This window comes from Cololabis saira, chromosome 24 (assembly GCF_033807715.1).
Source record: "Cololabis saira isolate AMF1-May2022 chromosome 24, fColSai1.1, whole genome shotgun sequence".
In the NCBI taxonomy this organism is placed as follows: Eukaryota; Metazoa; Chordata; class Actinopteri; order Beloniformes; family Belonidae; genus Cololabis; species Cololabis saira.
The window spans coordinates 5440704-5468560 of NC_084610.1; the positions used below are offsets into that span (position 1 = coordinate 5440704).

A 27857-nucleotide genomic window follows, 5' to 3' on the forward strand; every position below is an offset into this window, starting at 1 on the left:
TCACCAAAATCCAATAAAATTAAGTTTTTCAACTGAAACATTTACAACTTTTCGTTTGTGCTTGTCTGACAAATTGTTCAAGCAAATAAGCAGATTTAAAGGGGACCTATTATGAAAAACACATTTTTTCTTGCTTTAACATATATAAAGTGGTCTCCCCTCAGCCTGCCAACTCAGAGAAGGAGGAAAGCAACCAGATTCTGCAGTGTCTGTACAGCCGCCCGGATGAGCCGTCCATTATGATGTGGATCTACGAGCCGTTCAGATTCTGCTCCCGTCGTTACGTAACGACGGGAGCGCCCACAACTAACTCCGCAGGCCGGAGCTTCCGCCATTTTTTCGTAACGGTGTATCGCGTCATTCAGGCAGCCAATCAGCACAGAGCCTCATTATCATAGCCCCTCCCACTCAGAATCCTGCATAGATAATGAGGTTAGAGACTGGGATGATAAAGATATGACTCAGAGGCTGAATTTCTAATTTATTTAGCAAAAACAATCAAAAGCTTGTTTTTAAGACATTCAAGGCCTGTTTAAAATAGACATTAGATGCCATAATAGGTCCCCTTTAAGTTTTTTGTCACATTTGTAATATGCAAACAGTTCTTTGATTTTTTTTTCTTTTTTATATATTTTTATCCACGATTTTTCATACATTTTATCACCCAGTGCTCCTACCTAAGTCAGTCCTGGGCATTGCTCCCTCTACCAACCCCAGGAGGGCCCCGCACTGAGCTCAGGTCTCCTCCTTTACTTGAGGAGTGAACAGGCCTCTTCTTTTCACCAGACAGGGTGGGGTTTCTCCGGCCGGACGTAGCACGTGGAAGGATCACGTTATTCCGGCCAGATCCTCCCCACCCATCTGGTTCTCCGGCTGGCCAGAGGGGGCATGTATAGCCCAGGACTGTGTGCATGTTTTTGTGAGGGTAGCTCCCATTAGATACCCAAGGGAACACGGGGAGAACATGCAAACTCCACACAGAAAGGCCCCTTCCAACCCCACCCAGGGTGTGGGTGCTGAAGTCATGGGGGAAGTAAACACGCCCTCAGCACCCACAGCATCCCGGGCGAGAATTGAACCCAAGAATTTTTTTCATAAAAGAAAAAAGTCTTTGGATCCAGCGAACGTAAAGAAAAGCAACCGTACAGACTCAGACACAAACACCATTCAGATTCAACACTGCCAGCTAGTGTTGACAATGACTTTGGGATGACATAGTACCGCTGCATGTATGTGTGTGCGTGTGTGCATGTGTGTTGATATCCAGGGGTGTGCCTCCAGCAGATGTTGTGCTATAGGCTTTCAGCACTGATATTTATTATCTCAGACAGGCCGACAATCTCATATAGGCCGGCTTCACGAGTAGCGTCTGTGTTGTCAAGACACATTTACAGTTAAGACCCTGACTCTGAAATTAAAACGTCCAAAGGGGAAGGTTTGCAGGACATTAGCAGGCGGATCTAAAACAATGACAGCACGGTACAATATCTGATCCTGAAGCTCCAGTGAAAACACTAATACATAACTCATGAGGCAAAGCTGTTGTAGAAACCTAGCAACAGTTGTGCGGCGTATCACATTATGCTGTAGCCGTTGGGGACCCTACATAATGCAATTATGTGACAAAGCTAGTGCACATCAGCCACAGGCTGACTTGTGCCTGTATGACGGTGGCGATGGAGAGGAAAAAGCAAAAAAATGCTGTCTCCTGTAGTACTGAGCTCCACCATCTCATATGTAGGTCCCATTATTCATGTTCATCTCAGATGAGAACAGTTTTGAATGCAAGTAGGGCCGAGCTCCTGCACGGGGGTCCGATCAGCCCAGGGCGAACAGGACGGAGGGATAGCCGAGCGGCCTCCGAGGACCAATGTCACTCCACTCTTCGCGAGGAGAAAAGGTGCCTAATGGTCCTTCCAAGTGATTGATGATTGGCCTGCTGGGGAGGTAGGATGCAGCCATAGCGAGACAATTCAAGACTCTGCTTGGATAATAAATACATGTCAATGGAAAAGGAGCCAGAATGCAGGAATTGCCGGTGCGGAACGATGTGAATATGTGGAAATAAAAGAGCAGTTACAGTTAATGATTGTGTTAGAAGAGGCCGGTGGGGACATAAATCATATTTCCTCTCACATGTGGAAATATAATCTCCCATTATTATAATTATTACGTGTTTTATAGGATGCCAGTGCAGTAACCATCATATAAACTGCAACTTCACATGTTTTCTTGCATTTTCACACACAATTACACATCACTTTTGAGTCAGTAATCTCTTAGTAGTAGAGAAATACTATTCAAGTATCTTAACAGAGTTATGGTAAAGGTTATTAGCCCTGTAGGAACAATGGAACCGTTGTCCAGGATACTGGTTGTCATCAACAGTCCATGAGAAGGAGACTCCTTTGATATAGATATGAGAAAGTGATGAGCTGTGAAAAAGTGAAGAAATTATTCTCAAACTCAGAAAATGTTGGGTGCTCCTCTGAAGCTGCTGTTTCAAGTGTTTCACCATGAGAGGGAAATACTCAACAAGTATCCTCTGATGTCTGCAGAGATGATTGTTGCTGAACTGGTTTAATCTGGATTTAACCTGAAATGCAGGGAAAGCTTTTGGAAGTTATTTGTTCAGTTGATGCAGATGGATGCTGCTCTTGTTTGGTAAAGGAGGAGAGGGGCCTTCAACCCACAGTGAAACAGGATGGTGAAAGCATCATGTGGTGGGCCGTGGAACCTTGTTTATTCGCATTAGATTATGAAGAAAAAAAGGATTATGCTGATATTCTCAGGAACAAAGTAAAAAAAAACAAACAACGTCATAGAAAAGTCAGATATTATTGATTTCATGACATAATATACCGACAACTTGGCATGAATACAATATCATACTGCATCCAGGGATTGCTCAAAATGCTTAAGCTTAGTTAAAGATTTTGGTATCCCTAAACCCAAGATGAGCACTATCAAGATGTTTCTTCTTGAGGAAACATGTACGCACACTTTTAAAAGGCTAAATGTTTGGGTGAATCACAAACTTCTCCTGAGCCAAACAACTTTTGTCACCTACTGTACACCAACAAAAAAACAAATTAACGCAATAGTCTCAAAATGGACTCGCGGGAGTCTGCAGGTTTTATTGAAGCCGGGCAGATTCGATTTGTCGTGTCTCTTCATGGAGCACATGTGCGAGTGTGTGTGTGTGTGGCTTGCTGATGGAGGATATTTGTCAGCAACGTTATGTCAAAAATGACTGCGGCGTCATCAGCGCTTGTTGAACATGCCTCGTTTCAGCGATAAACTACCTCATTACTCTGAAATCAAAATGCCCCAGTCGGAGATGGATGTCCTGATTTGCGATGTGTGCCGGTTTGCATGTGGAGGTGCATCTGTGTGTGCACATCACAGCGTGTATGTTTCTCCCCGTTCAACACACGAGGCACAGCATATTGGTAGTACAGATTGTTACCTGAACGTGCAATTACTTAAACAAATCAAACCAATCGGCAGTTGCAAAAGAGAGACAATACAAATAGCCAACAAGAAAAGAAAGAATTTCTTGTCATGATGAAGGGGTAGAAGTCTTCTTTTTGGAAGTCATTTATGCATTCACACTGGTCTTACAGGCTCAGTCAAGCGTTTGGACATTCGTATGATGCTGACACTGCTATCGTAAGCCAGCTGTAATCTTCTTTACATCTAACTGCAAAAGAAACTGTCATGCATGTCAAGAGCATTATGTTTCCCTCCTAAGAAACCTGTTGACAGTTGCTGGTTATAAAGCTCTTTGCTTCAAGCTGTGGCACAAGTCCACAACAATGTTCTATCAAAGCTGATTTGACAAATTCAAGGTTCCTCTTCTCCGTGTGGCCTTGCATCCCAGATTTTCTTCAGACTTCAGCAATCTATGTGTGGTCAGGTCGATAGAAACCGCCAGGCGGCATATGGAATTGTATGTAATTCTTTATTCTCAGCCTGAAATGGCATCTTGACCACAAGGCAAACCTTACATGTGTTATGGATGTGACATGTAGTCATTTCTGTGACGGATCTTGTGCCTGGGAGTTACTTTGCTGATGTTTTTCCTCAGAACTGTTTTTTTACATAATTGTATTCCCACTTCCTTCAACTGGAGAGGAGAAATTGCTTCTCTGGCCTAACAGAGAAGTACACATTGGGTTTTTTGGTTATTTATCGCTTTGCAGAGACAACACATTTCATAAAATAGCTATGGCTGCTCAACTACTGTATTTTCTGCACTATAAGGCACACTTAAAATCCTTACATTTTCTCAAAAATCATCAGTGCCCTCTATAATCGGGAGCACCTTATGAATGTTGTTGTTTATACTAACCTCAAAACAATTTTATGTGGTACAATACACTCAAAAATCTGTCAAAATGTTTTAGTGCAACTTTGCTAAGCGACAAAGCTGCTCATCTTGATTGATTATCGGACCATTCCCAGCTGACACAGGGACGTTGTATTAAAATCGGTCCTTGGTTGGATCTGGGTTGCAACGTCAGACAACTACAGATAACTAATTATGTAGCCCTAGCAAGCAACCACCATCCAACATCTAGTCGATGTTACCTTACTACAGTATAATTAGACGTCAAGCCAACGGTTTTTAACGTAAACCCAATCTTCAAATCTATATCATAATCCAATTAGTTAACTAACTTCAGACTGTCCACTATCGCTGGCAACGATGAGCCAATCAGAGAACAGTACATAGTACTACGCTTACCTACACTACTTCTTATTGGTGGATTTGTGGAAGACGAACGATTTAAAATATGAGTGTATTTTTCTGTTTTAGTTACAACTGAACAATATTCTGAGTTATTGTGAATGAGTTGAATAAAGTTAGACTTACCGGACTGTTTTGTTTCACCTAATATATGTTTTATCATGCGCCTTATGACCTGGTGTGCCTTACTGTATGTATGAAAATAGAACCGTTCATTGATATTGCGCCTTATAATGCGGTCTGCCTTATGGTCCGCAAAATACGGTATTTAAAAGTAAGTAATTTTCCACTGAGTTTTGAAAAATGTTGCATTTGATGAAAAACAAATGAAATATTGACATTTAATTATAAACTTAAATTTTGTAGCCTAGAAATCTAGACGTGATGCTTGTAAATCTAAATTTGCGTTGCAGATAAGGCTAACTACCATTCATTGGAGCTCATTAAATATGCCCAAAAGTCTTGGGGAGCCAATCAAATCACTCTATAGAGAGAGTCTTTGGGTGGGCTTAACAATGACAACTGAGCAGCAACGCAATCTGGATGTAAATAGTCTAGATCAGGGGTGTCCAAAGTCGGTCCTCGAGGGCCGCAGTCCTGCATGTTTTAGACGTGTCCCTTTTTTTATCAAACCGTGATACAAGGAGCTTGGTCATCAACAGAACTATCCAGACTTTGATGACAAGGTGGTGACGACCGTTAATTAGAATCAGGTGTGTTGATGCAGGGAAACAACTAAAACATGCAGGATTGCGGCCCTCGAGGACCGACTTTGGACACCCCTGGTCTAGATGGTTGCAGCTGAGGATTAATAGCAATTTGAATCAGCTCTGGCATGAACAGTTAAAGATACTGACTGTGTAAATGGTGACACTTAAAGCATTCCTTTATAACGTAGATACGGCAAAAGTCTAATTTACTCTTCTGCACGACAGTCTCTCCCATTGACTTGATTCCATCACTCTGAATATGCCACCTTGTTCATTGCTGTGATTGGTTGTAACCAACCAACTAACCAACTGTATGGAAAGGCAGTTTGATAAACAACCCTTGGTGCCACCCTTTGGATCGGGCTCATTTTCAGCCCCTTCATCTTTCTAGATGTGGGTCTGATCTATTACATTTTAATTTCAGACAAAAAGATTCAGCCCAATGATTCCTGAACTGTGCTGGTCATTCCCAACACAGGAAAGAATATGTGAAATCGTGACAATATTTCATTATCAGCGTACCCCTAAAAGAAGCTTAAATACAGTATACCTCTGGATTTTATCTCCAACTTCAAGCCACCCATCCATAGCCTTTGGCAATAGAAGGCAAATAGGAGGCATTTTTTAAAATTTAAGCTGTGATTCATATTTAGAGGTAGAAGCTGACCAAGGCAGAAGCAACACGTTCTTAAGACAGTTGGAGCAGGGTAATGTTCATTTCTGTGTGGGAGTTATTCTTCTTTTAACAACAGTCCATACTCCTCTGGGAACTGGGGAGACCAGTTGGAGGAGTTTTGAGACTGGAGCTTCTCAACAGTTCAGATCAGGACTCACACTCTTCTACTACAAAGTCATGCTTTTGTAATGGATGCAGTATGAGGTTTAGCATTGTCTTGCTGAATGATGCAAAACTTTCCCTGAGAAAGACCTTGTCTTGATGAAAGAGGAAGTTGCTCTTAACTTGTATATGTGTAAGCTTCCCATTCAATTGGTACTAATGGAGCTTGTTTTTAATGCAGTGCTGCCCGAGGGCCCAAAGAGCAGAGGATCTGACATTGATTTTTGAGATGTTCAAAGTATCAGCTGTATACTTGAAAAGATTTGGAGATTGTTTCACAACCCATGTCCAAACTTCTTTTTAAAATGCGCTCCCACTATCAAATTCTATAATGTTTTCTAGGATCTATCGTTAATAAATTATGGGTAGTTAAGACTCGACAATCATTGGATGTTGTCACATTTCACAAAGGGTCTTAATTTTTCAGAACCGGGTTGCATTTGAAGTAAAATGTGGTTTTAAAGTGTCAAACTAGAGGGACAGTTTTGGTCCACTTGACTGATGGAGAATTGCGCGTGACATCTTTACATCATCAATACTGAAGCATCAGTGTGTGAGCAGCATGTTAATGTTGCAGCTGCTGGAGGTGGTTTGAGCTCCTTTGTATACTGATTTATATGCAGGGACAAATAAATCTGTATGTTTGAATATTCAACACTGTATTTTATTTTAAGTATCATTGTGGTATATGTTGTATAAAACCATCATCTTGTTATATATATATAAACATAAGATGAAGTGGAATAGGGGAAGGAGGCTGCATAAAAATGGAAATGAACTACATAGAAATCTCTTAAAGAGCATCTACGGGGCTCCTGCAGGCATTGTGAACGCGGTCTAAGCTGTAACAGCTACACAAACAGGGGAACGTAACTATCACACTGGAAACAAAGCTCCATTGAAATGTTTTAGCAATAAAGCAAAGAGACACACTTTGAGACGGTGGTACAAAGTGGAGTCCGGCAGCAAAGAGGATTACCGAAAGTAAATTAAATTGCAGAAAGCAAATTGTTGTCCAACATGGACAAAACTCTTACAGCTGAATTTGAGTAGGAAACTCAAATGCAATTTCACTTGGTTGGCTGAGACTTACAATTTAACTTATGCCCCTATGTGATGCAAGAAAGTCACATGACCTTTCAAACCCTGTTGCACTGTTGTTAACACCTGTGGTAACCTGTAGCTGAGGGATGCCTTCACATTGTCCTTAAAATAATATATCTTCCCGGATCAGGAGCTGCCCAATAGAAAATATAAGAAAACTGGAAAAACTCACTGGTTTTGAAGCCTGCTTTTGGATGCTATGGTGGATGCCACCAAGGAGGGAGCTGACTTTACCCAACCTCGTTAATCCAGAACTGGCAAATAGAGTTAACATCACAGATGGTGTTTACTAAACTTACCATCATTCCGGTGAAATGTGTCCCCTAATCCCTAATCCCCTAATTTTGCACTTTTTACCATAACAACATCTAAATCGACCACTTCTAGAGCTTTGGCCAAAGTCTACCAGAGCCACCACAGCCAGGCTGGAGCCCCCAGCAGCACATGCAGTCAGACTGGAGCCAGAGGTTCATCTCAACCCTCCAACCAACGGATCCTCCAGGTTGGCCTGGAAGAGTCAGGAGGCAAAGGTGAATCTCTCAGTAAAGTCAGCTTGCCTAAAGGCCACTAGCCCATGGGTAGCCTAGTTGTCACCAGCGGGAGGAACCAGCCCGGCTGAATTACCACCTGAAGCCGCCTGTTTATCAGTCGTTCCGTGACAAGGAATTCTGCGATTTCCGTATAAAGTTGTATATTTAAAGATGAGGGTCAACAGAGATGAAATGTTTTGGAAGCAGCCCCTAGTGGACAACAGAGGAACTGCACCTTTCTCCACTTCTGTAATGTTGTTACTTTAGTGTCTCTGACGTTGCCACTTGAGAAGCCCTTTTACCTACGGCTGGACTGAGGCTAGAAGTCTAAAGCAAACTTCGGACGTTGAAACCAGCATCATCTACTGTACGCTCACGCTTCTGATTTTCAGACAGTTTTACTGTGAATCAGCCGATAAGATTGATACAACTCTGCAATCACATTCAGCACCAAGCACAGCGGCTGGAATCATTTACAATGTTATATTTGAGATAAACTAGCCAAATGCTAATTTACAACACAACATTTTATGTCATTTTATATTACAGTTCAATTATATTTAAATTGTATTCATTATTTTATTATGAACCAGTTTTCACACAAGATAATCTGAGGCTAAGACATCTTTGTAATATCTCATCAAGTTTTGATCTAATGTAAACTGGTCGCCATATTAATGGCTTCTTCAAATATCATCTCTTTTCTCTCCTACTTTACCCTCCATGTTTCCATTTTCTACAATTGTCATCAACCCACCAACAATAAGGAAGCAAAACCATCAAACATGTAGAATGCTCTCCATGCACATAACGCAGACTTTATATGAAAACACAACTCTAAAATCCACAATGGAACTCTCCAGAACTGATCAAGTTCAACTTTTGCTGCATGCGCAGCATGAAATATGAATTTTTCAAAAATCTTATAATAAATCACTGCAAGACACGAAGTCTGCAGGAAATGTCATAAAAATGCAATATCCATATGTAATTTATCTTGAAAAAAAGGCGTATGATCTCAAAGTGCTTCCAAACACAGCCAGACATAAAACACTCGAGTCTTGAATGCTGTTTTCATAATGTAAGCACTCATGTGTGAGCATCTGAGATCTGAGCAGTTCACCGTGTTCATGACAAGTTGTAGGAGACAAGACTGGGACAAGACAAACTCCATTATTTATTTGTGTTATGCAGTGAGGCCTCGCTTCATTTTTTCGTGTGCAATATGACATGTTACTATCTGTGAATGGCAACTATTCATCTGAGTTTCAACCAGATGGGGGATTTTAAATTGCACTAATGATGGTGCCTGAAAATACAAGTCCATCACTAAAAACATTCAAATAAAAGCATGTTAAGGTTCGGAAATATTTTTTACCGTGGAAAGCTTTGGTAAGAAGTAGGAATTTACTCAGCACGAAAGATCATAGATTTCCAAAAATTGGGCTTTAGCGGCACGGAAAATTGAGGCTATGGGTTCTTATGTTTTCAGGGAATGACTTGCTTAATCCAACAAAACAATACCAAACCAAAAAAAAAGTAATAAGTGTAAATGACCGGTTCAAAGCAGTGAAGGTTCCACATCGGTATGTGAATTGTGTGCTGATAGTTTCAGCATTCATCATCCTTACATAAAAAAAAAAAAAACAACACAAAAATAACAATGAAAAATAACTACTTTAAATTAATTTCTTAAATTTTCTGCTTTATAGATAAATACATACACACTCTCATAAAAACACACTTGCCAGTCGCAGCTGACGGATAATTTGAAGATGTGAATTTGACCAAAAAGCTTTTACTAATGTAGCTGTCAGCAACTGGAATTAAAATCACAGGTGTGAATGAAGGGGGGAAAAAAAATGCCACGCCGAGTAAAAGAAATCAACAGACCCCTTTGCAGAGGAGGAGAAGCTACAGCCTTTTGCATTCCTCTCAGCCCCATGCATCTGCCACCGTAATTTGCGATAATGACGGCGGCCCAGCAGGGCCACTCTGCACAGAGTGATTCAGAATTGATTTAGTGCATTAATTACGCCCCTGTTACGCCGGTGTCATGGACAATATTTTACAATTTGATAAGCAAAAGACGCGCGGTGGGATCATTTTGATGAATAGCGAGGGTTCGGCAGCGGCACGCTTTTATGGTCGTACCTTTTAATTTAACGGTAATCACTTTCCCCCCTCCACGCCGTGGAAGAAGCAAGACTTTAATTTCACCTCTGAGACCTCTGCTCTCCACCATGTCTGCTTTGATCAAGCCAACACAAAAAAGCAGGTGTGCCGTCCGCCACACTCACTTTCAGCAACACACACGCGCGCAGAGATGAGCATCACTTGGCCGGCTGTGTGTGCAGTGTGTAATATGTATGTTTATGTCCACGTATGCCTCCATGATACATGGAAATACAGTATGACAACATCTCTCCAGTGCTGCAGGCAAGACAGCCAGGAGTGCAGTAATGAGCAGGAGCAGCTCTTAGTTGTACCACCTACCAGTCCCCCCTGAGGGCTGAAAGCAACCCTACACCCAAACTAAAAACCCTACACCCAAACTCCGAAGGTTCAAGTATTGCAAAACTTTCCAAAAGTGATTCAGATTCTTATTCTTATCTCAGTTTGTACATCGACAAAGTTGTTGTCGCAATCTGCCTGATGATTCAGATTCACAGTTTTAGATTGTTCCATCTAAATTGGCTCCAAACATTTCCCTTTAGACGACTTCATGAATGAGTGCGATGATGATCCTTCTCTCCTGTTGTCTATTCTTGTCCGTGGATTCAGCTGGTGGTCTGAAGCTCGTTATAACAGACTCCACAGGAGACCAGCGCGCCAACGCTGGAGACAGTTTGTGATTGTGTGAAGAACAATAAGACTCCAATCGAGGTCAAAAATTCTTCCCGTGCCCCATTGTTCACTGGATAAACTGCAACAAAAATGAATCACTGATAAAAACAGAATAATATTATCTAAGCCACAATCAGTTCAGACACGCAACAAGGTAAAACAAGAAGCATGACTAACATGATCAGCCCAATTATCAGAACTACAACCAAAATCATTTAGTAAAATTTAAATCATGCACAGTAATAAAAGTGCTGTTGTCTTCGTTTTAGATTTGTAACTTTGTAACGACACTGGTTTCCTTAGCGCCTGTTTTTAATGGACTGATTACTTCATACCTGTGTGAGCTCATTGAGTATACCCTAGCCATTTGTATGTACTGTAGTTTGTAATGTATACTGCCATGGCAGTTGTTAATGCAACGAGGAAAGCAATTACTGTATATAGTGGAGCACTGTCCAATCCAATTATATTTGTTAAGCACTTTTAAAACAACCACAGCTGACTAAAGTGCTATACAGAATGAATAAAGAAACCCTATAGATGTATAGACAAAACAGCTCAAACATAAAATGTTAAATAAAACAAGTTAAAAGACATATAACATGGGTAAAAGTAACATTCATACAACTAAAGCAATAAAATGGTATAAAATAATAAAAGGATCAAATAAAGTAAAGTCCACTGTCTTGCTAGGTTTCAAAAGCCACGAGGAGGAGGGTTTTGACGAGGGATTTAAAAACAGACGGAGAGGAGGCATGCCTGATGTGCTGAGACGGGTGGTTCCAGAACTTTGGAGCTGCAACAGCAAAGACGCGTTCCCTTCTGAGCTTCCGCTTAGTTTACGGCTCTCAGGAGCAGCTGACCAGCTGAACTGAGAGAGCGAGTAGGAGTATAAGGGTGTAGAAGCACAGAGAGGTCCGGCAGGGCAAGACCATTCAGGGATATAAAAGCAAATAAAAGGATTTAAAAATGAATCCTAAAATGTATGGCAGTCAGTGGAGTGAGGCTAAAATGAGGGAAATGTGCTTATGCTTGCGTGTGCCAGTTAAAAGGTGTGCTGCAGCATTCTGAACCATATGGAGACGGGAGATGGAGGAGGCACCAACCCCCACATAAAGGGCATTGCAATAATCTAGCTGAGTGGCGACAACGGCATGGATTACTGTTTCAAACTGTTGCCTTGAAGGAATTGGCTTTATCTTGGCCAGCTTCCTCAAATGATAAAAACTCAATTTGACAACCATCTGGATGTAAAACTTAAGATCTGCATCCACTTTTACCCCTCGGTTAGTGATGGTTGGTTGGATATGCTGGGCCAAAGAGCCCAGATTTTTTTCTATGAGGGACATACATTTGACTGTCATTTGCATAACCAAAGTATGGAGCCAAGAAGGAGCAAATACAGAGAGAACAAGAGAGGGCCCAGAACTGAGCCCTGCAGAACCCCACACAAGAAGAGCAGTATAACAAGTATAAATATAACAATGTGAACAATATAAACTTATATTTAAAACATGAAGCATCCCGATCTGATTTCTCTGCTGCTGAGATAAAGACAAATTGTGCCAACGGGATTATCGAGGTGCAAACGTGAGAAATAAAGAACAAAGTTGCTGTAACTCGGAGTGTTGCATCCGCAGGAGGAGAGACCGGTCTTAGTCCCGGACTCCATCCCCGGAGAAACACTTTCTGGATCCTGCAGCACCTGCAGCCGACTCCATATCAGACTCTGAAAGTCGCCTAAACATCTGAAAGCATCATGTTGGTCTGAACCGGGGCAGCTGGTCCAGTTCAGGGCAGAGATCCAGAAGGATCTTCTTGGTACCTGAACCAGCTGATGGTCCAGTCTTAGTCCTGGACCAGCAGATCCAGGTCCAGACTAAACCAGCTGATGGTCCAGTCTTAGTCCTGGACCAGCAGGTCGGTGTGATCTGATGCATCAGCAGGGTCCTCTAACGGAGTCAAAGCTCCATCAGGATTTGCAGGTTCCATCGTTGAGCTCCTGCCTTTAGTTGTTTGTTGAGATCATGTGGTTGATTGTGAGATTGTTGCAGTTCCACCCATGTGTAACTTATCTGGTGATGTGGGGACTGTCGTGTCCTTCATGTGGTCGTGAACTTATTGTTGACGTCACGTTTCCTCATATTCTGCACTTCACTGCATCACCAGTGAGTGTTGCCAACGGACAAAACCTCAGAAAAGTGCGTACGTCAGACATGATTTGTGCGTGAAAGACCGCAACTTTCCACGTTCAAATCACTCTTTTAACATCAAACCATGAGCGTAGAAAGTGGCGTACGCACGTTTTTTGTGCGTTGCACATTTTGTACATGAGGCCCCAGGTGTCTAAGCCACCTGATCCGGCTCCTCTCAATATGGTGGAGCAGCAGCTCTACTCTGAGCTCCTCCTGCATGACTGCGCTTCTCACCCCATCTCTCAATGAGATCCTGTGGAGGAAACTCATTTTGGCGCTTGTATCATCGATCTCGTTCCTCCGGGTCACTACCCACAACTCATAACCACAGGTGAGGGTGGGAGCGTAGACTAACTGGTAAATAGAGGGCGTCGCCTTTCAGTTCAGCTTCTCCGGATGAAAGATCTGGACTGCAGGCAGACCAGTTCAGCACCCAGGCCATGCAGATGTCATGGATGCAGTATGTGGTTTAACATTGTCTTGCTGAAATATGCAAGGCCTTCCCTGAAAGAGACATCATCTGGATGGAAGCATATGTTGCTCAAACCCCCCCCCACCCAAAAAAAAGATTGCTAATTTTTGAAGCATGTTGCATTTTCTGCTGGAAATTAAAATTGCTATCTGAATACATTTTTAAACGAAATAATCTGGTGTTTCTTTATGGTCAGAAACCTCATTGCTACCTCGATATTACATGGGAATCACTAACCCTTGGCCAGGTAGAGTCTATAGTCTATGTTTATAGGGCGCATCATTCTGTCAAAATTGAAATAGGGATTACGATTTCTGAAATAATCATATACAGTATGTCCAACCGATAAATATTTGCTTAAGTCCCCTCCTTTTCTTGAAAACGCCCTTCTCCTATCTAAACGGCTTCTTTCAAGGACTTCCCAGATCGTTCCTTGAAACAAACTATCTGGCATGTAATTTTACCAGGTTTAAAAAAAAAAAAATCTGGCAAGCTTAATAAAGATGATGTTGCAAAATTCTGTTATTGTCGACCTGGTAGCAGCTTATAAAATCTTTTGTTCACAGATCATAAAAAAGCACATGGACGATTAAATCCAACAGATATGCAGTCGCCATGAGGAGTACTATTTAAGGATGCTGTCATTTTTTTTTTGTTTTCACCTGTGTTTGCTTCTGCAACAAGTGTCAGCATTAAACTATGCTGAAACATCAGTGACAAAGATAAAAGTGATCGAGGTGTGCACCTCTTTGCTCGACTAGAACGGGCTGCACCTGCAGGAACAAAGCAGAAAGCATGACTTCATCCAGTGAAAGCTGCACCTCACATGAAAGACTGTTTTGTTTTGCTATTGTAGCTTTAATACTAACACCAGCTTTTATTCATCTGTGACAATCAAAGTTAGGAAGGGGGCGAAATAAGAGCGGTCGATGTTCACCTGTCAGGATGGCAGATGCTTGTGGGTGCTCTTCTGTCTTTTCATGCAACATTGTTGTAGCTCTGCAGGAACTATTACTATTACTTACAAACATTTAGAACGGATATTTCTTTTTTTTTATACACAACTACAAAAGAACAATGGGAAAAAAATAGATGTGTCAATTACCCCACAATTAACGAGCTATACGATACACCAGGGAAGCGGCACGGTGATCTTACTGGAAGCAGGATGGCACACGGAGGGTGCTAATTTTCCCTGCGTTAAGAGCTGTAATTATGCAAACGCTGCTGGGCGCCGAAGGCGCTAACAACCTTCCATTCCAGGCGACAGTCCCAACCTTTTATGAGCTCTTCAGCTGGTTCAGAGGCTAATGAAACTGTGGTTCGCCCGGCTTACGCGCCCCTCCACCTGTCACCCTGGATCTTTGTGTCACTGCATAGAGATGAGGCCCTGTGGCGGCCATTGTGCATTCTAGGAGCACAATAGCGTGAAACATCTTTGGAGAGCAGGGATGGGGAATGGAAGAGAGGAGCACTTGACCTCCTCGTTGGCCCTGTCCTCCACCTCTCTCTGTCTCTCCATGTAAATGCCATCTCACTCTGAGGGAAGGGCTCTCAGTCCCATCTATGAGGCCTGCAGCAAAGAGTCGGTAAAGGTGGGTTTAGACCGAGAGGATCAGCTCAGGTAACTGTGGTAAATCCCCACAATAAAATAAATAAATGAAATAACATATTCAAAATAAAAAAACAACAAACATAATTTTATTAATTTCAAAAGTATCCATCAGCTGCAGTCATAGGCCCTGTTTTGATCTTGGAGAAAAACAAGTCCTGAAAATCAGATCTCAAGCGGGCAGCGGTTGCCATGCATCTTTCTACCTGGCATTAAAATGTGTAACATGTGTTCGGATCTTGCTTTCCCGTTTTATGCGGCAAGAAGAAACCCACTTGTCATTTGTCAAGATAAAGTTCATTAACGCCCAACAAAAAAGAAGGCAAAGCCAGAAATGATAGACGTAAGAAGATAAAGAAGATTCACCAAAAACTTTTCCCATTTAAACTTCATTCCAAGTAGGATATGGACGATAAAAATCAGGGTATATACCATAGAAAGAAAGATCCATTACAGACGCAAAGAAGAAATTGAATGACAGAACGTCATCTCAGTCATTCATGTGCAAAATCAAATAGTGTATTGCCTGAGCAGATCATTTTAGTTCATGCTGTGCTCCCTAAATCCATTCCCACACATGTTCACGTTCAGGCACAACAATCCAAGACGACTTCAAATGCATCGTGACTCAATGGATCCGAATCCATCGTTGCACCAACCTGTGTCTGGGGACTAGACTTTTGCTGATGTGATTTTTCCACAAAAGAATTTGGGGATTTTCCACCGTCAAGTTACTGTAGATCGGGAGCATCAGCCGACATGCATGTTAAATTTCCTCCACCAGGCCTTGATTACATCAATACCAGGTTCTAGCAATCTCCATCCCAGCTTTTTCAGGAGTACTTTTCCCAATTTTCAGTTAGGTTCAGAGTTCTTCTTTATTGGAACACCTTACCACTCAATATTAGAGAATGCTCGAGCACAAGTAATTTCAAAAAACAAATCACAACTTTTTTGCTAACCCAGCTTAGCAAAGCTTAACAACTAATTTCCAGAACTTCTCTGCACATCCTCATCAGATTCCTGTTTTTCTAGTAATTTAGCTTATTCTCCTTAGTTGTCCTATGTTTTACATATCTCTGTAGATATTGTTTGTTTCATTATAGGAGGACCACTCGACAAGCCCTTATGGGTTTTTTCGGTTCCTCCTGCACATTTTTTCTGTTACATTGTATTTCTTTTTTTGTTTCCTTTTTTTTTCCTACATACTGCTCGTCTGAATTTTTGGCGGTTGTATATATTTTTTTATGTGCAAATAAACTAAACTAAACTAAAACTAAACTAGTTGGGCACATTTACACATTTATCATTCCAGCTGTCTCTTAGCTGTGCATTAGGGGTTATCGTTTGTCTAGACAGTACTGCTTTTACTCTGAACACATTTTCTTCATCCCGATCACCCCTCTTGCCCCTGTTGCTAAAAAAGAAAACCACCACCATTTAATAATACCACTAATAATCCAGCTGCCACGTGCTTTATCATTGGGACGTATTGGGAAGCCAATAATCAGTGCTTTGTTCTCTTTGATTCCACAGAGTTTCCGTTCCACATGTCCAATTTCCTTTAGCCCTCACTTTGCCTTAAGGGATGACACTGACTCAGGATAACTGCACATGGCTAAACTCAGACACATATCCACCACATTTGATTCAGTCCTGCATTTTTTTTGGGCCTAGTCATTAGCCATGTAAATGCCAGTATATGACACCGGGCCCTACAATGCATACTCACCCAAGTTTGGCTCCTTTCAGGGTCTTTGGGCCACATATGGTCCACATAGCGCTTGTCAGTACTGTAGTTGAGCCGTAAATTGCCTGGAGTAGAGCCAAATATGTCTGCAATTTGGCTAAAGTCTCTTTAAATCATATCAGAAGATTTTGCTTCAAAGGTTTTTTAAGAAGAGAGGAGGAGTCTGAACACTGCATGTCTGAAAACAGTGTTTTCGTGTATAGCTATATATCAAAACAGCTTCTACTTGCTGCCAATGCAAATTCTTTTTCACTCCAAAATATCTTATCTCATAACATGTAGAATTATCTTAATTATACCTTAAGAGGTTGGTCTGAGCCAAAAAAGAGACTCCCAGATCAAAAGGACACAAAAGTATGTGTCTATACAGTATAAAGCCAGCACCTGGATAAAGTGCAAATATTGCTGAAGGGCAGACACGGTGAAAGAAATGTGATAGAGTGAAGCCTGAATTACTGCCGCACAGTAAATTAATGGCATAAAGCCACTCTCTCAGACAGTGAGAAGAGCGATCACGAGTCCTGAATAATGACTGAGCGAGAGGCACTAATCTCTGACGAACACGTTGATCTGAGCAGGTTAGAGCAAGGACATAAAAGAAATAAGTCCACCGCGGGCTGACGAGGTCATGACGCACAGTGGAGAGGATGAAAGTGGATCGTAAAAATCCCCAGACTCACCGTAACCTGTAACCTTTGTTTGACTCAAGATCTCAGTTCCACATTTCTGAGAATACAACACAGGCCAGGCATGGCACACACACTCCAGGAGCTGGCTCCGCATACAGTATGAGACAGCAGAGATTCCTGAGGATGCACGCCTTGAGAATAGCTGAGCTGCACAATCACTGAGAGCTTTTTATTTGCAGCTGAAATAGAGCCCGCGGAAAACGGGAAGGCTTTGGTGTGAGAACTCTCTTCTTCGTTTCATCTTGCCGTTTTTCCTTTTTTTTTTTCTCTCCTCTGTTTCCCAGCTGTGCTGCACTGAACTCGTGAAGCCACGCTCCCATTTCTCTTTAAAAAAATGATAGAGTTCAGAAAGGAGAGCTGGTTAAAGAAGATGTAGAGCATCTTTCATTTCTCTCCCTCTCTCCTGGCTGGTGTTTGCTGGAGATAAGCCGGGTAAAGAGTGTCTCTGTCTGCGTCTCGACACAGAGCACACACCTCAGTGACCGTGTCATTCATTTCTCGCTGTCGCCGACGTCTGCGGATGTGCGGTGTGTTTGTACCCCAAACTTGTGATAGATTCACCTCTCGGAGGGAAACTTTGAGACTTCAAGAAACACTCTGTGACACATGTCGATGTGGAGCTTTATGGACAGACGCCCTCCGCCCATCCGGCCCTCAGGTCTCGGCGGCGGCCCTGGCATTACACAGTGAGTTAGCCACTAGATTGATGCAGCTTTAATGAAGAGTCCTTCAGCCTCGGTGACATCATTAGCGGTTGTGGGCCACTTTGTCGCAGCCCTGAGCTTCTCTTCTGGGGAAAATGGGTCAGTGTGAGTGACAGACAGGAGAGCTGGCCAGCAGACTGGAAAAACGGTGCCAGGTGGCAGCATGGTGATGCCTTACATTTATTAGGGCCCGAGCACTGACAGTGCGAAGGCCCTATTGTATCTGTAGGATTTTTTTTTTTCCTCGTTTTTATTTTTCTTCTTCCGACGAAATGAGGGCCTTTTTTCCCCCTAAACGTGCCCCAAAAGTCACCAAATTTTTCATGCAAGCCAGGCCTGGCGAAAAATCTGATATTTAATAGTTTTCATTAATGGGCGTGGCCTAATGGCTCAACAGCGCCCCCTAGAAAGCTTTGTGCCTCAAGTCCCACAATACGGTTTGACGTACATGCACGAAAATCGGTATCATGTCGCAACTTAAAGAAAAGTCTCTTGGCGCCATGGCCGAAACCGAACAGGAAGTCGGCCATTTTGAATTAATCGTGTAATTTTGCCGCAATTTATGCCATGTCTTCGGCCGCTTCTTCGCCCAAGACGTAACATGCACCCAGGTGTGTTATACATCAAAATGTGCGTCTCGATCCTGCAACAATGCGCATTACTTTTTTCAGTCAAAAGCGTTACCGTGGCGAAGATAGACGCCAAAAAGCGTGACCCCCCATCATCTGATTGGTCCATATTTGATAGTTCCTACTTTCTGCCATAACTTTTGAATTGAATTTTTATTACTGAAGCACAAGTACTCCTGAGGTGCTTTTTACTGTTTTAGAGGGAGATCTTTTTATCAAGTGTCTAATTCTCAGGCCACCTTTAGTGAGCTGCTTAGCATGCCAAGAATTTCACAACCAAGTGATGCAGTTGCCGCTTTATGAGGGAATCCTACTTTGTCTCTTTTCTGTTCTTCACAGAAAATGAGATTGGGATGATTGGCATTTGATCGTTGATCTCTGAGTTTAATTCACTAACGCTCATATCCAGAGTGAGCCAGCAGAAGCTCAGTCAGATGCACTTTGGAAGCTTTTACACCTTGGAAAGTTAAACCAAATGTACTTGATGAGTTGGTAAACATGCATGCATTCATCCCTTTGCTTGCTTTTATTTAGTTTCGTAATTTCAAACCACGTAAGAACATCCTCCTGTAAGCATTTTGAAATGGTTGAGGGCAAAGGTGGCTCAACTAGGGATGTGGCTGCTGCTACAGGGAGCAGCCGGCGAGCTGGACGCCACTAAAATGGACATTTTCCAATTAACTCTGGCTGGTAGCTTCCAACTGGATGTGATGTAGCTATTTCCAACTGTTTAGTTAAGTTTCCCCCTGGATCCTTCCAGGCCAGGCCAGGCACGTCACACAAATCTGTTAGCATGCTTAAGAGCACAATAACCTATTATCTCTGAAATAAGAGCCATCATGCCTGTTCCGTGAGGAAGTTAAGGGCCAAGTAGCAAAAGCTTGACAGCTGCTCGTTTTCCCTGTTGAGTGATGTACCGGTTTGTTAGCCAAAGGAACAGGCCCTTTGGAAACCTTGAGGTACCCGGAGACAATCGCAGAGGCCTGTTAGTGCAGTTAAGAGCAAAACAAGACGTATGATCTGTAGAATAAGATAAATGATGCCGTCTCACCTCTTAATTCATAGCTCAGGTGTCAACTTCTCCAAAAATCCTAAACACTGAGTAGTTAAAGTGACATCTAGCCATTTATCTTTGACTTGGATAAATGTAGCTGTCTTTAAAAAAAAAAGAACAAGGCCACTATTATGCATACATTTGTTTTTATTTACCTTCACTACATGAGGTACGGTTTATCAAAACGCAGCCTCCATACAGTTAACAGTGATGTGAAATCTAGCGATGGAGACCAAAACACTTTTTTTTTTTTACTGGGCTGAGAATATGTGTTTCTCCTTGAATATGGGAGTCACCCCCTAGTGGTCAATGGAGGTACTGCAATTATTCTTGCTTCAGAGTTCCATTTCCCTCTTTCCTTCCTCCTTTTCAAACACACACAGACTTGTGGCATATTGGCTGATAATTGTCATTTTAGCATAGCAGCCATTTCTGCCCGCCATAACTAGCTCTTGCTTGGCTTCCTCCTCCTTTTTCTTCCATTTTAAATCTTCCCCTCCCACTTTCCACACACCATTTGTCCATATATACTGCTGTCCCTCCTTAAGCTGCTCTCCTTAGCCACTCTCAGCCAGCCCGCAGCCCAGAACATTTGTATCTGTCAAAATTCGTGCAGAGTATGTATGTGTGGAGATGAAATGTGAGCATTGCAACGCTGAACTTTGCATGAACTGTTATTTTGTACTTTTAGAGCATTACTCAAAAACTGCGGACCGACAAAAGGGGAAAAGAGAAAACGGATTGAACTCTTTAAAGTGCACTCTAAACTTGAAGGAGTGAATTTGCTGTTTGAAGTCGTCGTGTTGAAAACACATCTCAAAATTCAAACTAAAGACTTGTTTTTTCCTTCTTAGCTTCGTGTATCAGCTAATTTTACTGGGAATTAAAGTTTTTATAATGGCAATAACTCATATTCCGATCCATGCTCTCAGTTTAATACCTTCTCTGATTACTTTTGATGAGCAAGATGATTGTTAGAGTTCCTATGGCAACCGCATACCCCCTTGACCCCCTTCACATTCACTTAACAATCCCACAGATGCCTAATTGTTTCTCTAATGATGCCGAGTCTAATGGGACTGTTTATGCTATTTATTTGATAGCACTGGCCCAGTAATTAGACTGCACCTCACTTCATTAAACAGCAGTGGGGAGAGATTAGGCCATGTGGCACATGTGACAGCAATAGAGAAAATTAAAAAAACACAGCTCCGATGACGGAGATGCACAACCGAGTGACTCTCAGAAAGCAGAAAGCACACACACAAGGGAAACCTGTGGTCAGTTGGGATGGAGATGGCACTTTGAATTCAGATTGCTGTTCATTTGAAAACTGCATTTATTTATGCAAAATAAAAATTCAGCGTTCTGTACATGATTTCTCAGCATTTTATGCAAATGCTTCAACCCAAATATAATCAAATGGGAGGCAGAAATATTGTATTTCTTTGTTTTGGTCTCGCTATGGATCACAGTAGCGCTAACAAACCTGGGGTAGGGTCGAACAATTAATGGTCAAATTATTAGGCTTTTAAAAAAAAATGTTTTATCTTGACAAAGTCCTGAAACTAACTAGTCTGACGCAGACTGTGACTCAAAAAAATACAACAAAAAACATGTTTTTTTCAGATCACGCAGCCTCTTTTTTCTCTTTTCACTGTTGTTAATGGCAAATCCATCCATCCTCTTTACTTCGTCTTCCTGTTCAGGGTCGTGAGGGTCTGCTGAACTCTATTTTTTGGGCAAAGTACACACCGGGGCATGTCACCAGTAGTAAATGGTAAATGGATTGCATTTAAAAGAGCACTTTTCTAGTCTTGCTGACCACTCAAATCCCATGTAGCTGTCCACACAGCACTCGCTATGGAAACTGTATACAGATTTGTCTCGTGACTCTATGGAGACCTTTTTTTTTTTTAAATCATGTATTTCCAATCAAAAACTGAATGCGCTGCAGTCCACATGGGGCTCCGTATACGTCGGGACGCTTTGACATGTGGACCATGAAGCCCAGAGTCGTAGCACCAATCTTCCGATTGTCAGCTGACTAGTTTCCCTCCTGCATTAGAACAGCTGTCTCCACCCCCAGTGGACACAGTAAAAGCTGCACATCCAGCAACAATGCCAAACAAGGCAAACAATGTTTACTGCAAAGCCATGAGGCAGGGAAGGGCAAAGCAAAGCCTCACACTGACCAAAGCCCAGTATCGGAATACATTTTACCTTTTGCCAGTACATTTATGATGTGTACTGAAACAAAAATATCTATTTTAGGTAATAGGAACATTTAGCTGGCCTAGAATTTGGAAAAAAAACACACAAAAAAACACTTCCTTTGCAACATCTTGCTGTATGTCTCACTTTATTCATTGGGTAAGGTGTTTTTGGCTCGACAGCACCCACGTGGGGTCCTGACGCTGTTCTACTGTGCTTGAAAACCAGTCAGTGGCCTTACGTTTGTCTTGACATCAGGGGTCAGAAACATGTTGATTGTTTATCTTGTCAGTGGTGTACCACTAGTATAAATACAAAATAAGTACATAAGTACAAAAATATAAATATATGATGCTACAAAAAATAGTTTTTGAACTGATTTTCTCAATGGAAAACAAAATGATGCAGAGAAAAGATGCTTCAGTAAAGGAAAAGCTGTGATGTGGCTGTGCAGGTGTGAAACTACAACAGCTCCAAAGACGAAGAACAAAAGCCACATTCAACACATTTTAATAGCCTTTTTTCCACACAGTCTGGAAAAAGGCTAGTACTTGGAAGAAAAAACTGGAAGAAGAAAGTAAAAAGCAGCAGAGGTGAACCATATAATTTGGATCAGTTGATCACATTCAACTTCTTGTAATCAAATTGATCTACATGAATCCAAATTAATGGGACTGTGATAATAATCAGCCTGCTACACTTACTCTCTGGGAATAAAAGCAGACTGCAATAATTTAACATTGCTCATGTTGAATGTTGAAGTAAGGAATATTGGGATGTCACTATCTCAGTTTACTTCATAAAGGATAGCCCAGTGTATCCTATGCTAAAGGAGATAAATAAGGAATGTTGAAGCTTATTTTCTTGGCATTTAGAGAATTCGACCAGATCTTATCCTAGATACCGTTCAGATATTTCTAGGAAATTTAAATTAAGAACATTTGTAAAAGCAAAAAGGATGATTCAACTGGACCATTGTGCATTTTAGTCTAGACCTGCATCTAAAATGCCCTCAATTGTTGAAATGTACTTAGCTCCATTAAAGTGGTTCAAGAAAAAGCCACTAGTTTCCATCTCTGTCCAAGGTGCTGAAAAACTAGAATTCTCTCTTTTTTTTGGTTTTGTCCTTATCCGTAACAATGACACATTAAGCCTTGGCTTATCTCTGATCTGTTCACAGTCGACACTCAAGATATCGTCACTCACCACTTCCCAATGTGCTGATACTTTCAGACAATTCAACGAACATACCTTGAGGAAGGAGAGGTTGCGGTTTCGATCGATGCTGGTAATCTCCAAATTTCCCATGACCACTTCACAGTTCTCGTAGAGCTTCCTCAGGGTGCGGTACTGCTGGTCCAGGTCAGATAGGGTGCTCAACTTGTTCTCTGTTCCAGGGCAAACTGCAGACAGATACAAGAGAAAAGGTCAGTTTTAAAAACAATTCTCATACCGAGTAGTCCATCTATTCATCCATTAATTTCCGATTATCCGAGTTTGGGTAGCAGGGTTATGTTGAGCAGAGAGACCCAGATTTCACTCCCAAGAGCCACCTTCTCTAGTTCTTCCAGGAAGACACACGGGCAACACAATGGATGAAACCTGTCAATCTCATGTCCCACTCTCCCCTCACTCATTAAAATCAACCTAGCACAGGAAAAGATACAGTTCACTATCGAGAGATTGGCTGTCCGTTAGGTCAAAGCCAAACTCCTCCCCCCAGCTGGGCCTAGTCTTGGAAAGATAACTAGACTTGAATCATACAGACGGAAATGCTAGAAGGCTTTGGAAGTGAAAATATGTCATCTAACAATGAATCATGAGGCATAGACGGAAATGAGGAAAAATAAATACAAGCATAGTCCTGCACTTGGAAATAACGAGATGGACTAGAGCGAGGTGGATCAAACTTTCAGCTGAGATCATAAAAACTAGCAAAAATTCCATCAATGAATACATCTGAGAAACAAATGATTCCCTTACTTTTCCACGATGCAAAGACTCCATCAATTTTGGAAGGGGTAAATAAATGATTTTTACAGATGGGACTATGGGGGGAGGGGGGCGTGAGCCTGAACTGTTGTACAAATTGGTTCCAGATTTGCAGTGAGGATAGCACAATAGGGTTCAACGAGTATTTAGATGGGCACGAAGTTGCAGGGGCACAAACCAAGGCAGGCAGTGAGACTGTGACAGCTTTGAGCTTCCATCAAGGGCCAATCATTATAAGAGGAGCTACACCATAGAAGTATGTTCTAAGAGGCTAATTTTAAATTTATTCACAAACTTTATTTAACTCCAATTAAAATGCACAAAATTTCAAAGGATATCTCTTCAAAATGTCCAAGATGTAAAAGAATCGATGGAACATTTGTACATATGTTTTGGGAATGTGATCTTTTAATAAGTTTCTGGAAATCAATTCATTCCTTCACACAATCAGTATTAGAAATTAATTTTGAGTTAAGCTCCAATTTGTCTCCAATCTTCAGTTAGACCGGAAAAAAAGCAGGATATTAATTATGATCACATACTTCGCTAAGAAATGCATACTTTTACTTTGGAAAGATGATTCCCCTCCAACTTTCAAGTTTTTTTTTGATCAAATTTCAGTTTTTTTACCATTGGAAAAATTAACTTTAGAAAAATACAACCGTGCTCATATTTTTCAAGAATTTTGGTTCCCATTACTCTCAAAAACTGGATAATTTTTCCAAAGGGGACCAATGAGTATCTTTATTTTCGAACTTGTGCCTTATATGTATGTATGTATGTTTGTATGTATATATGGATATATGGATATATATATATATATATATATATATATATATATATATATATATATATAGTTTGATATCGCTGTTGCTGCCATTATATATTTTTTTATTTATTTTTTTAATATTTATTTAATTTTGTTCTCCCTTAATGTATGTTTTTTTTTTTTTTTTTTTTCCCTAGGGTAATTATGGGGAGGGTAGGAATGTGAGTATAAAAAAAAAAAAAAAAAAAGTATGTTCTGGATATTAGCTGCCCAATAATAGTACAAGAAAGTAGGCAGAGATAAACCAAAATCTTTGTTGCTTCTCTGAAGAATTGCCTTGGAGATTTCCCCAAATAACGTCAGAAATTAAACTGTCAAGTCAAAAAAAGTAGGCAAACAACGAAAAAGAAACAGAAGTCTTGGTGAAATGTTCAGCTTAACAGTTTGGATCCTGCCAAACAAAGAAAGGGGGAGGTTGTTAAATTTTTGCAGGTCAGCTGTGATATCATTTATTAGTTTAGAGAATTTTTTTCACAGAGGGGGCGGCAGGAGTATGAATAATGTTGACACCTAAATATCAGAAACCCTTAGAAGCCAAATGAAAAGGGAGTGCATTGGATGGAATAAGCCTAGCAGCCTCATTCAAAGGAAAACATTCACTCTTGCCGAAATGTATTTTGTGCCCTGAGAACGATCCAAAGGTGTTAAGGAGTTGCAACACGTTGCCAACACTATTGATAGGATCTGTGACATAAAGCAACAGGTCGTCTGCGTACAACGAGACCCGGTGTTCAAGCACAGCTCCACCAGAGAAGAGGGGAGAGGATCTAATAGCAATAGAGAGGGGTTCTATAGCTAAGGAGAATAAAAGGGGGGGACAACAGGCAACCCTGATGGGTCCCCTTTGCCAGTGTTTTAACACTGGCTGTAGGGCTGGTGTACAGCAGTTTGATCCACGAAATAAACTTTGGCCCAAAACGAAAATTTTCAAAGACAGAAAATAGGTGACCTATCCAATACTTACAAAGTATTTTATAATCATTAACATTCATGTGCTTTTCCTGAAGAAAAGCAATATCCGTCTTTAAGTTCTTTAAATGTGAAAATACTCTGGAACGTTTGATAGGACCTCCCATTTCCCTCATATTCCAACTAACAAATTTAACAGAGCACATCGCCCCTCCTTGACCTACAATCTGATCAGCCAGAAATTAGTGTCAGCAAACGTGTAAGTGGTGATGAGCACAGACAAGTACTGCGTAGTGGCAAAACTAGATGTGAAGAATACAAACTCTCTCTTAACCCAACGCTGAATAAAACCTCCATTGCAAAAATAAAGACGTATCCACAAGAAATAAATGTATGTGAAAAAAACCCCACATAAATAACTTAAGCTCAACATTGCATTTCGCTAAAGTGAGTAGCAGACCACGAGGAGGCATATCCGCTCACATTGGGTAACTTATAGATGTGCTGAACAAATGGGTTTTATGGAAATCAAACTTTATAACGCAGGACATGCCGAAATAAACGGCTGGGAAATACGAAACAATCACCAGCCGAGGGCAGAACAAACAGTTTAACAAATATAATACCTTCAAATGAAAAAAGAAAGAAAGAAAAAAGTAACCTTATAGGCAATTTTGGATGCTCATCCCAAACACATAAGAAAAAAACAAATAACAAAATAAAGACTTGTTAGTGCAATGAGTCAGTGTCCAAAGCATCGTCCAAGTAAAAGTGAATCCCACTCATACACTTCCCTCTTTAGGTTAAACCATCATCTCCCCAAAACAGAGAAAGACAATGATATTAATGCAAATAATAATGAATCAAAGAAAAATGTGCCCGACATAGTATCAAACAGTTCTATCCGAAAAGAAAAAAATACGTGGGCCAAAAATGATGAAAAAAAAAAACAAATTTACTATGAAAATCAAGGTTGGAGGATAAGCAAACCTGCCTAAAGTTACCAAGTACAGTACCACATTAACTTTGTATAACCGCTGCAGACGTGGCTCTATGGCTCCTGGAGACATTCACGGTAGAACTTCCAGCCAGATCAGGGGTGTCGAGCAGGCGCTCCACTCCATTATCGCTGACTTTGAGCCTGGCGGGGTAAATCATGCCAAACCGCACTCTCTTCATGAAAAGCATGGACTTGACACCATTTAAGGCAGCCTTCTTCTTCACAAGAGAGGTGCTGAAATCCTCATAAATCTTGATTTGTGCCCCCTGATATTACATCTCTGCTTCTTGGCTCAGCATAAAACCTGTTCCTTGTCCACGTAGCGTTGGAAGGGAACAATCATTGGCCGGGGAGGAGCGCCTCGGCTCGGGTTAACTCTCAGGGTTAACTCTCAGTGTGCATGTTCAAGTTCAGGTGCGGAGTCGTCCAGAACCTCTCCGGCTACATCTTTGAAAAACTCAGTCATAAATTGCCTAGCATTACCCCCTTCCACATCCTCAGGGAGGCCCACCACTCAGATTTTGATGCTTGGAGCGAGAAATCAAATCGCATTTTTTAAGCAACGTCTTTTCCTCCGTCACGGCTGCCAGCCTGGACTTAAGCGCTGCTACGTCTTGTTGTAGCACCGTGATATCTCCGGAGTGAGTGTTTAGGGCCTCCTCCATCCCCGGAAACAGTCTTCGGTCTTCCTTGTGTTCGTTCCCGACATGATATCATGTTTATATTGTGTTCAGTGCTATTTATACCCTACGCAGTACAAATGAGTCACGTTAAAAACTATGAAAATATACTGAAACATGAGTCCTTTTCTCACAATCGCTCAACCGGAAGTCTCTCCCCTCACTCATAGGCAAGACCACAATATATTTACAGCCACCAGTTGAGCATTCGACCCTTTTCTGACTGACAACTCTGCTCTGAGATTTGAAGGTGCTGATATTGAGTAGTAAAAGCCATAAAAATAAAAAGTAAATTGAATGGCATTTGAATATTTGATGCCCTAGGCTTTAGTAAACAATACAGATT

At 41.4% G+C, this 27857-nt stretch overlaps 1 protein-coding gene across 1 annotated transcript in view; it reads right to left on the reverse strand.

The window, feature by feature from the left end:
* The window catches only part of LOC133424882 (receptor tyrosine-protein kinase erbB-4-like), a 382181-nt gene that overhangs the window by 171119 nt on the left and 183205 nt on the right, over nucleotides 1-27857 (reverse strand). The window contains exon 2 of the mRNA XM_061715451.1: nucleotides 23353-23504. Within this exon, the coding sequence (XP_061571435.1) occupies nucleotides 23353-23504 (152 nt within the window). The remainder of the gene's footprint in view (nucleotides 1-23352; nucleotides 23505-27857) is intronic.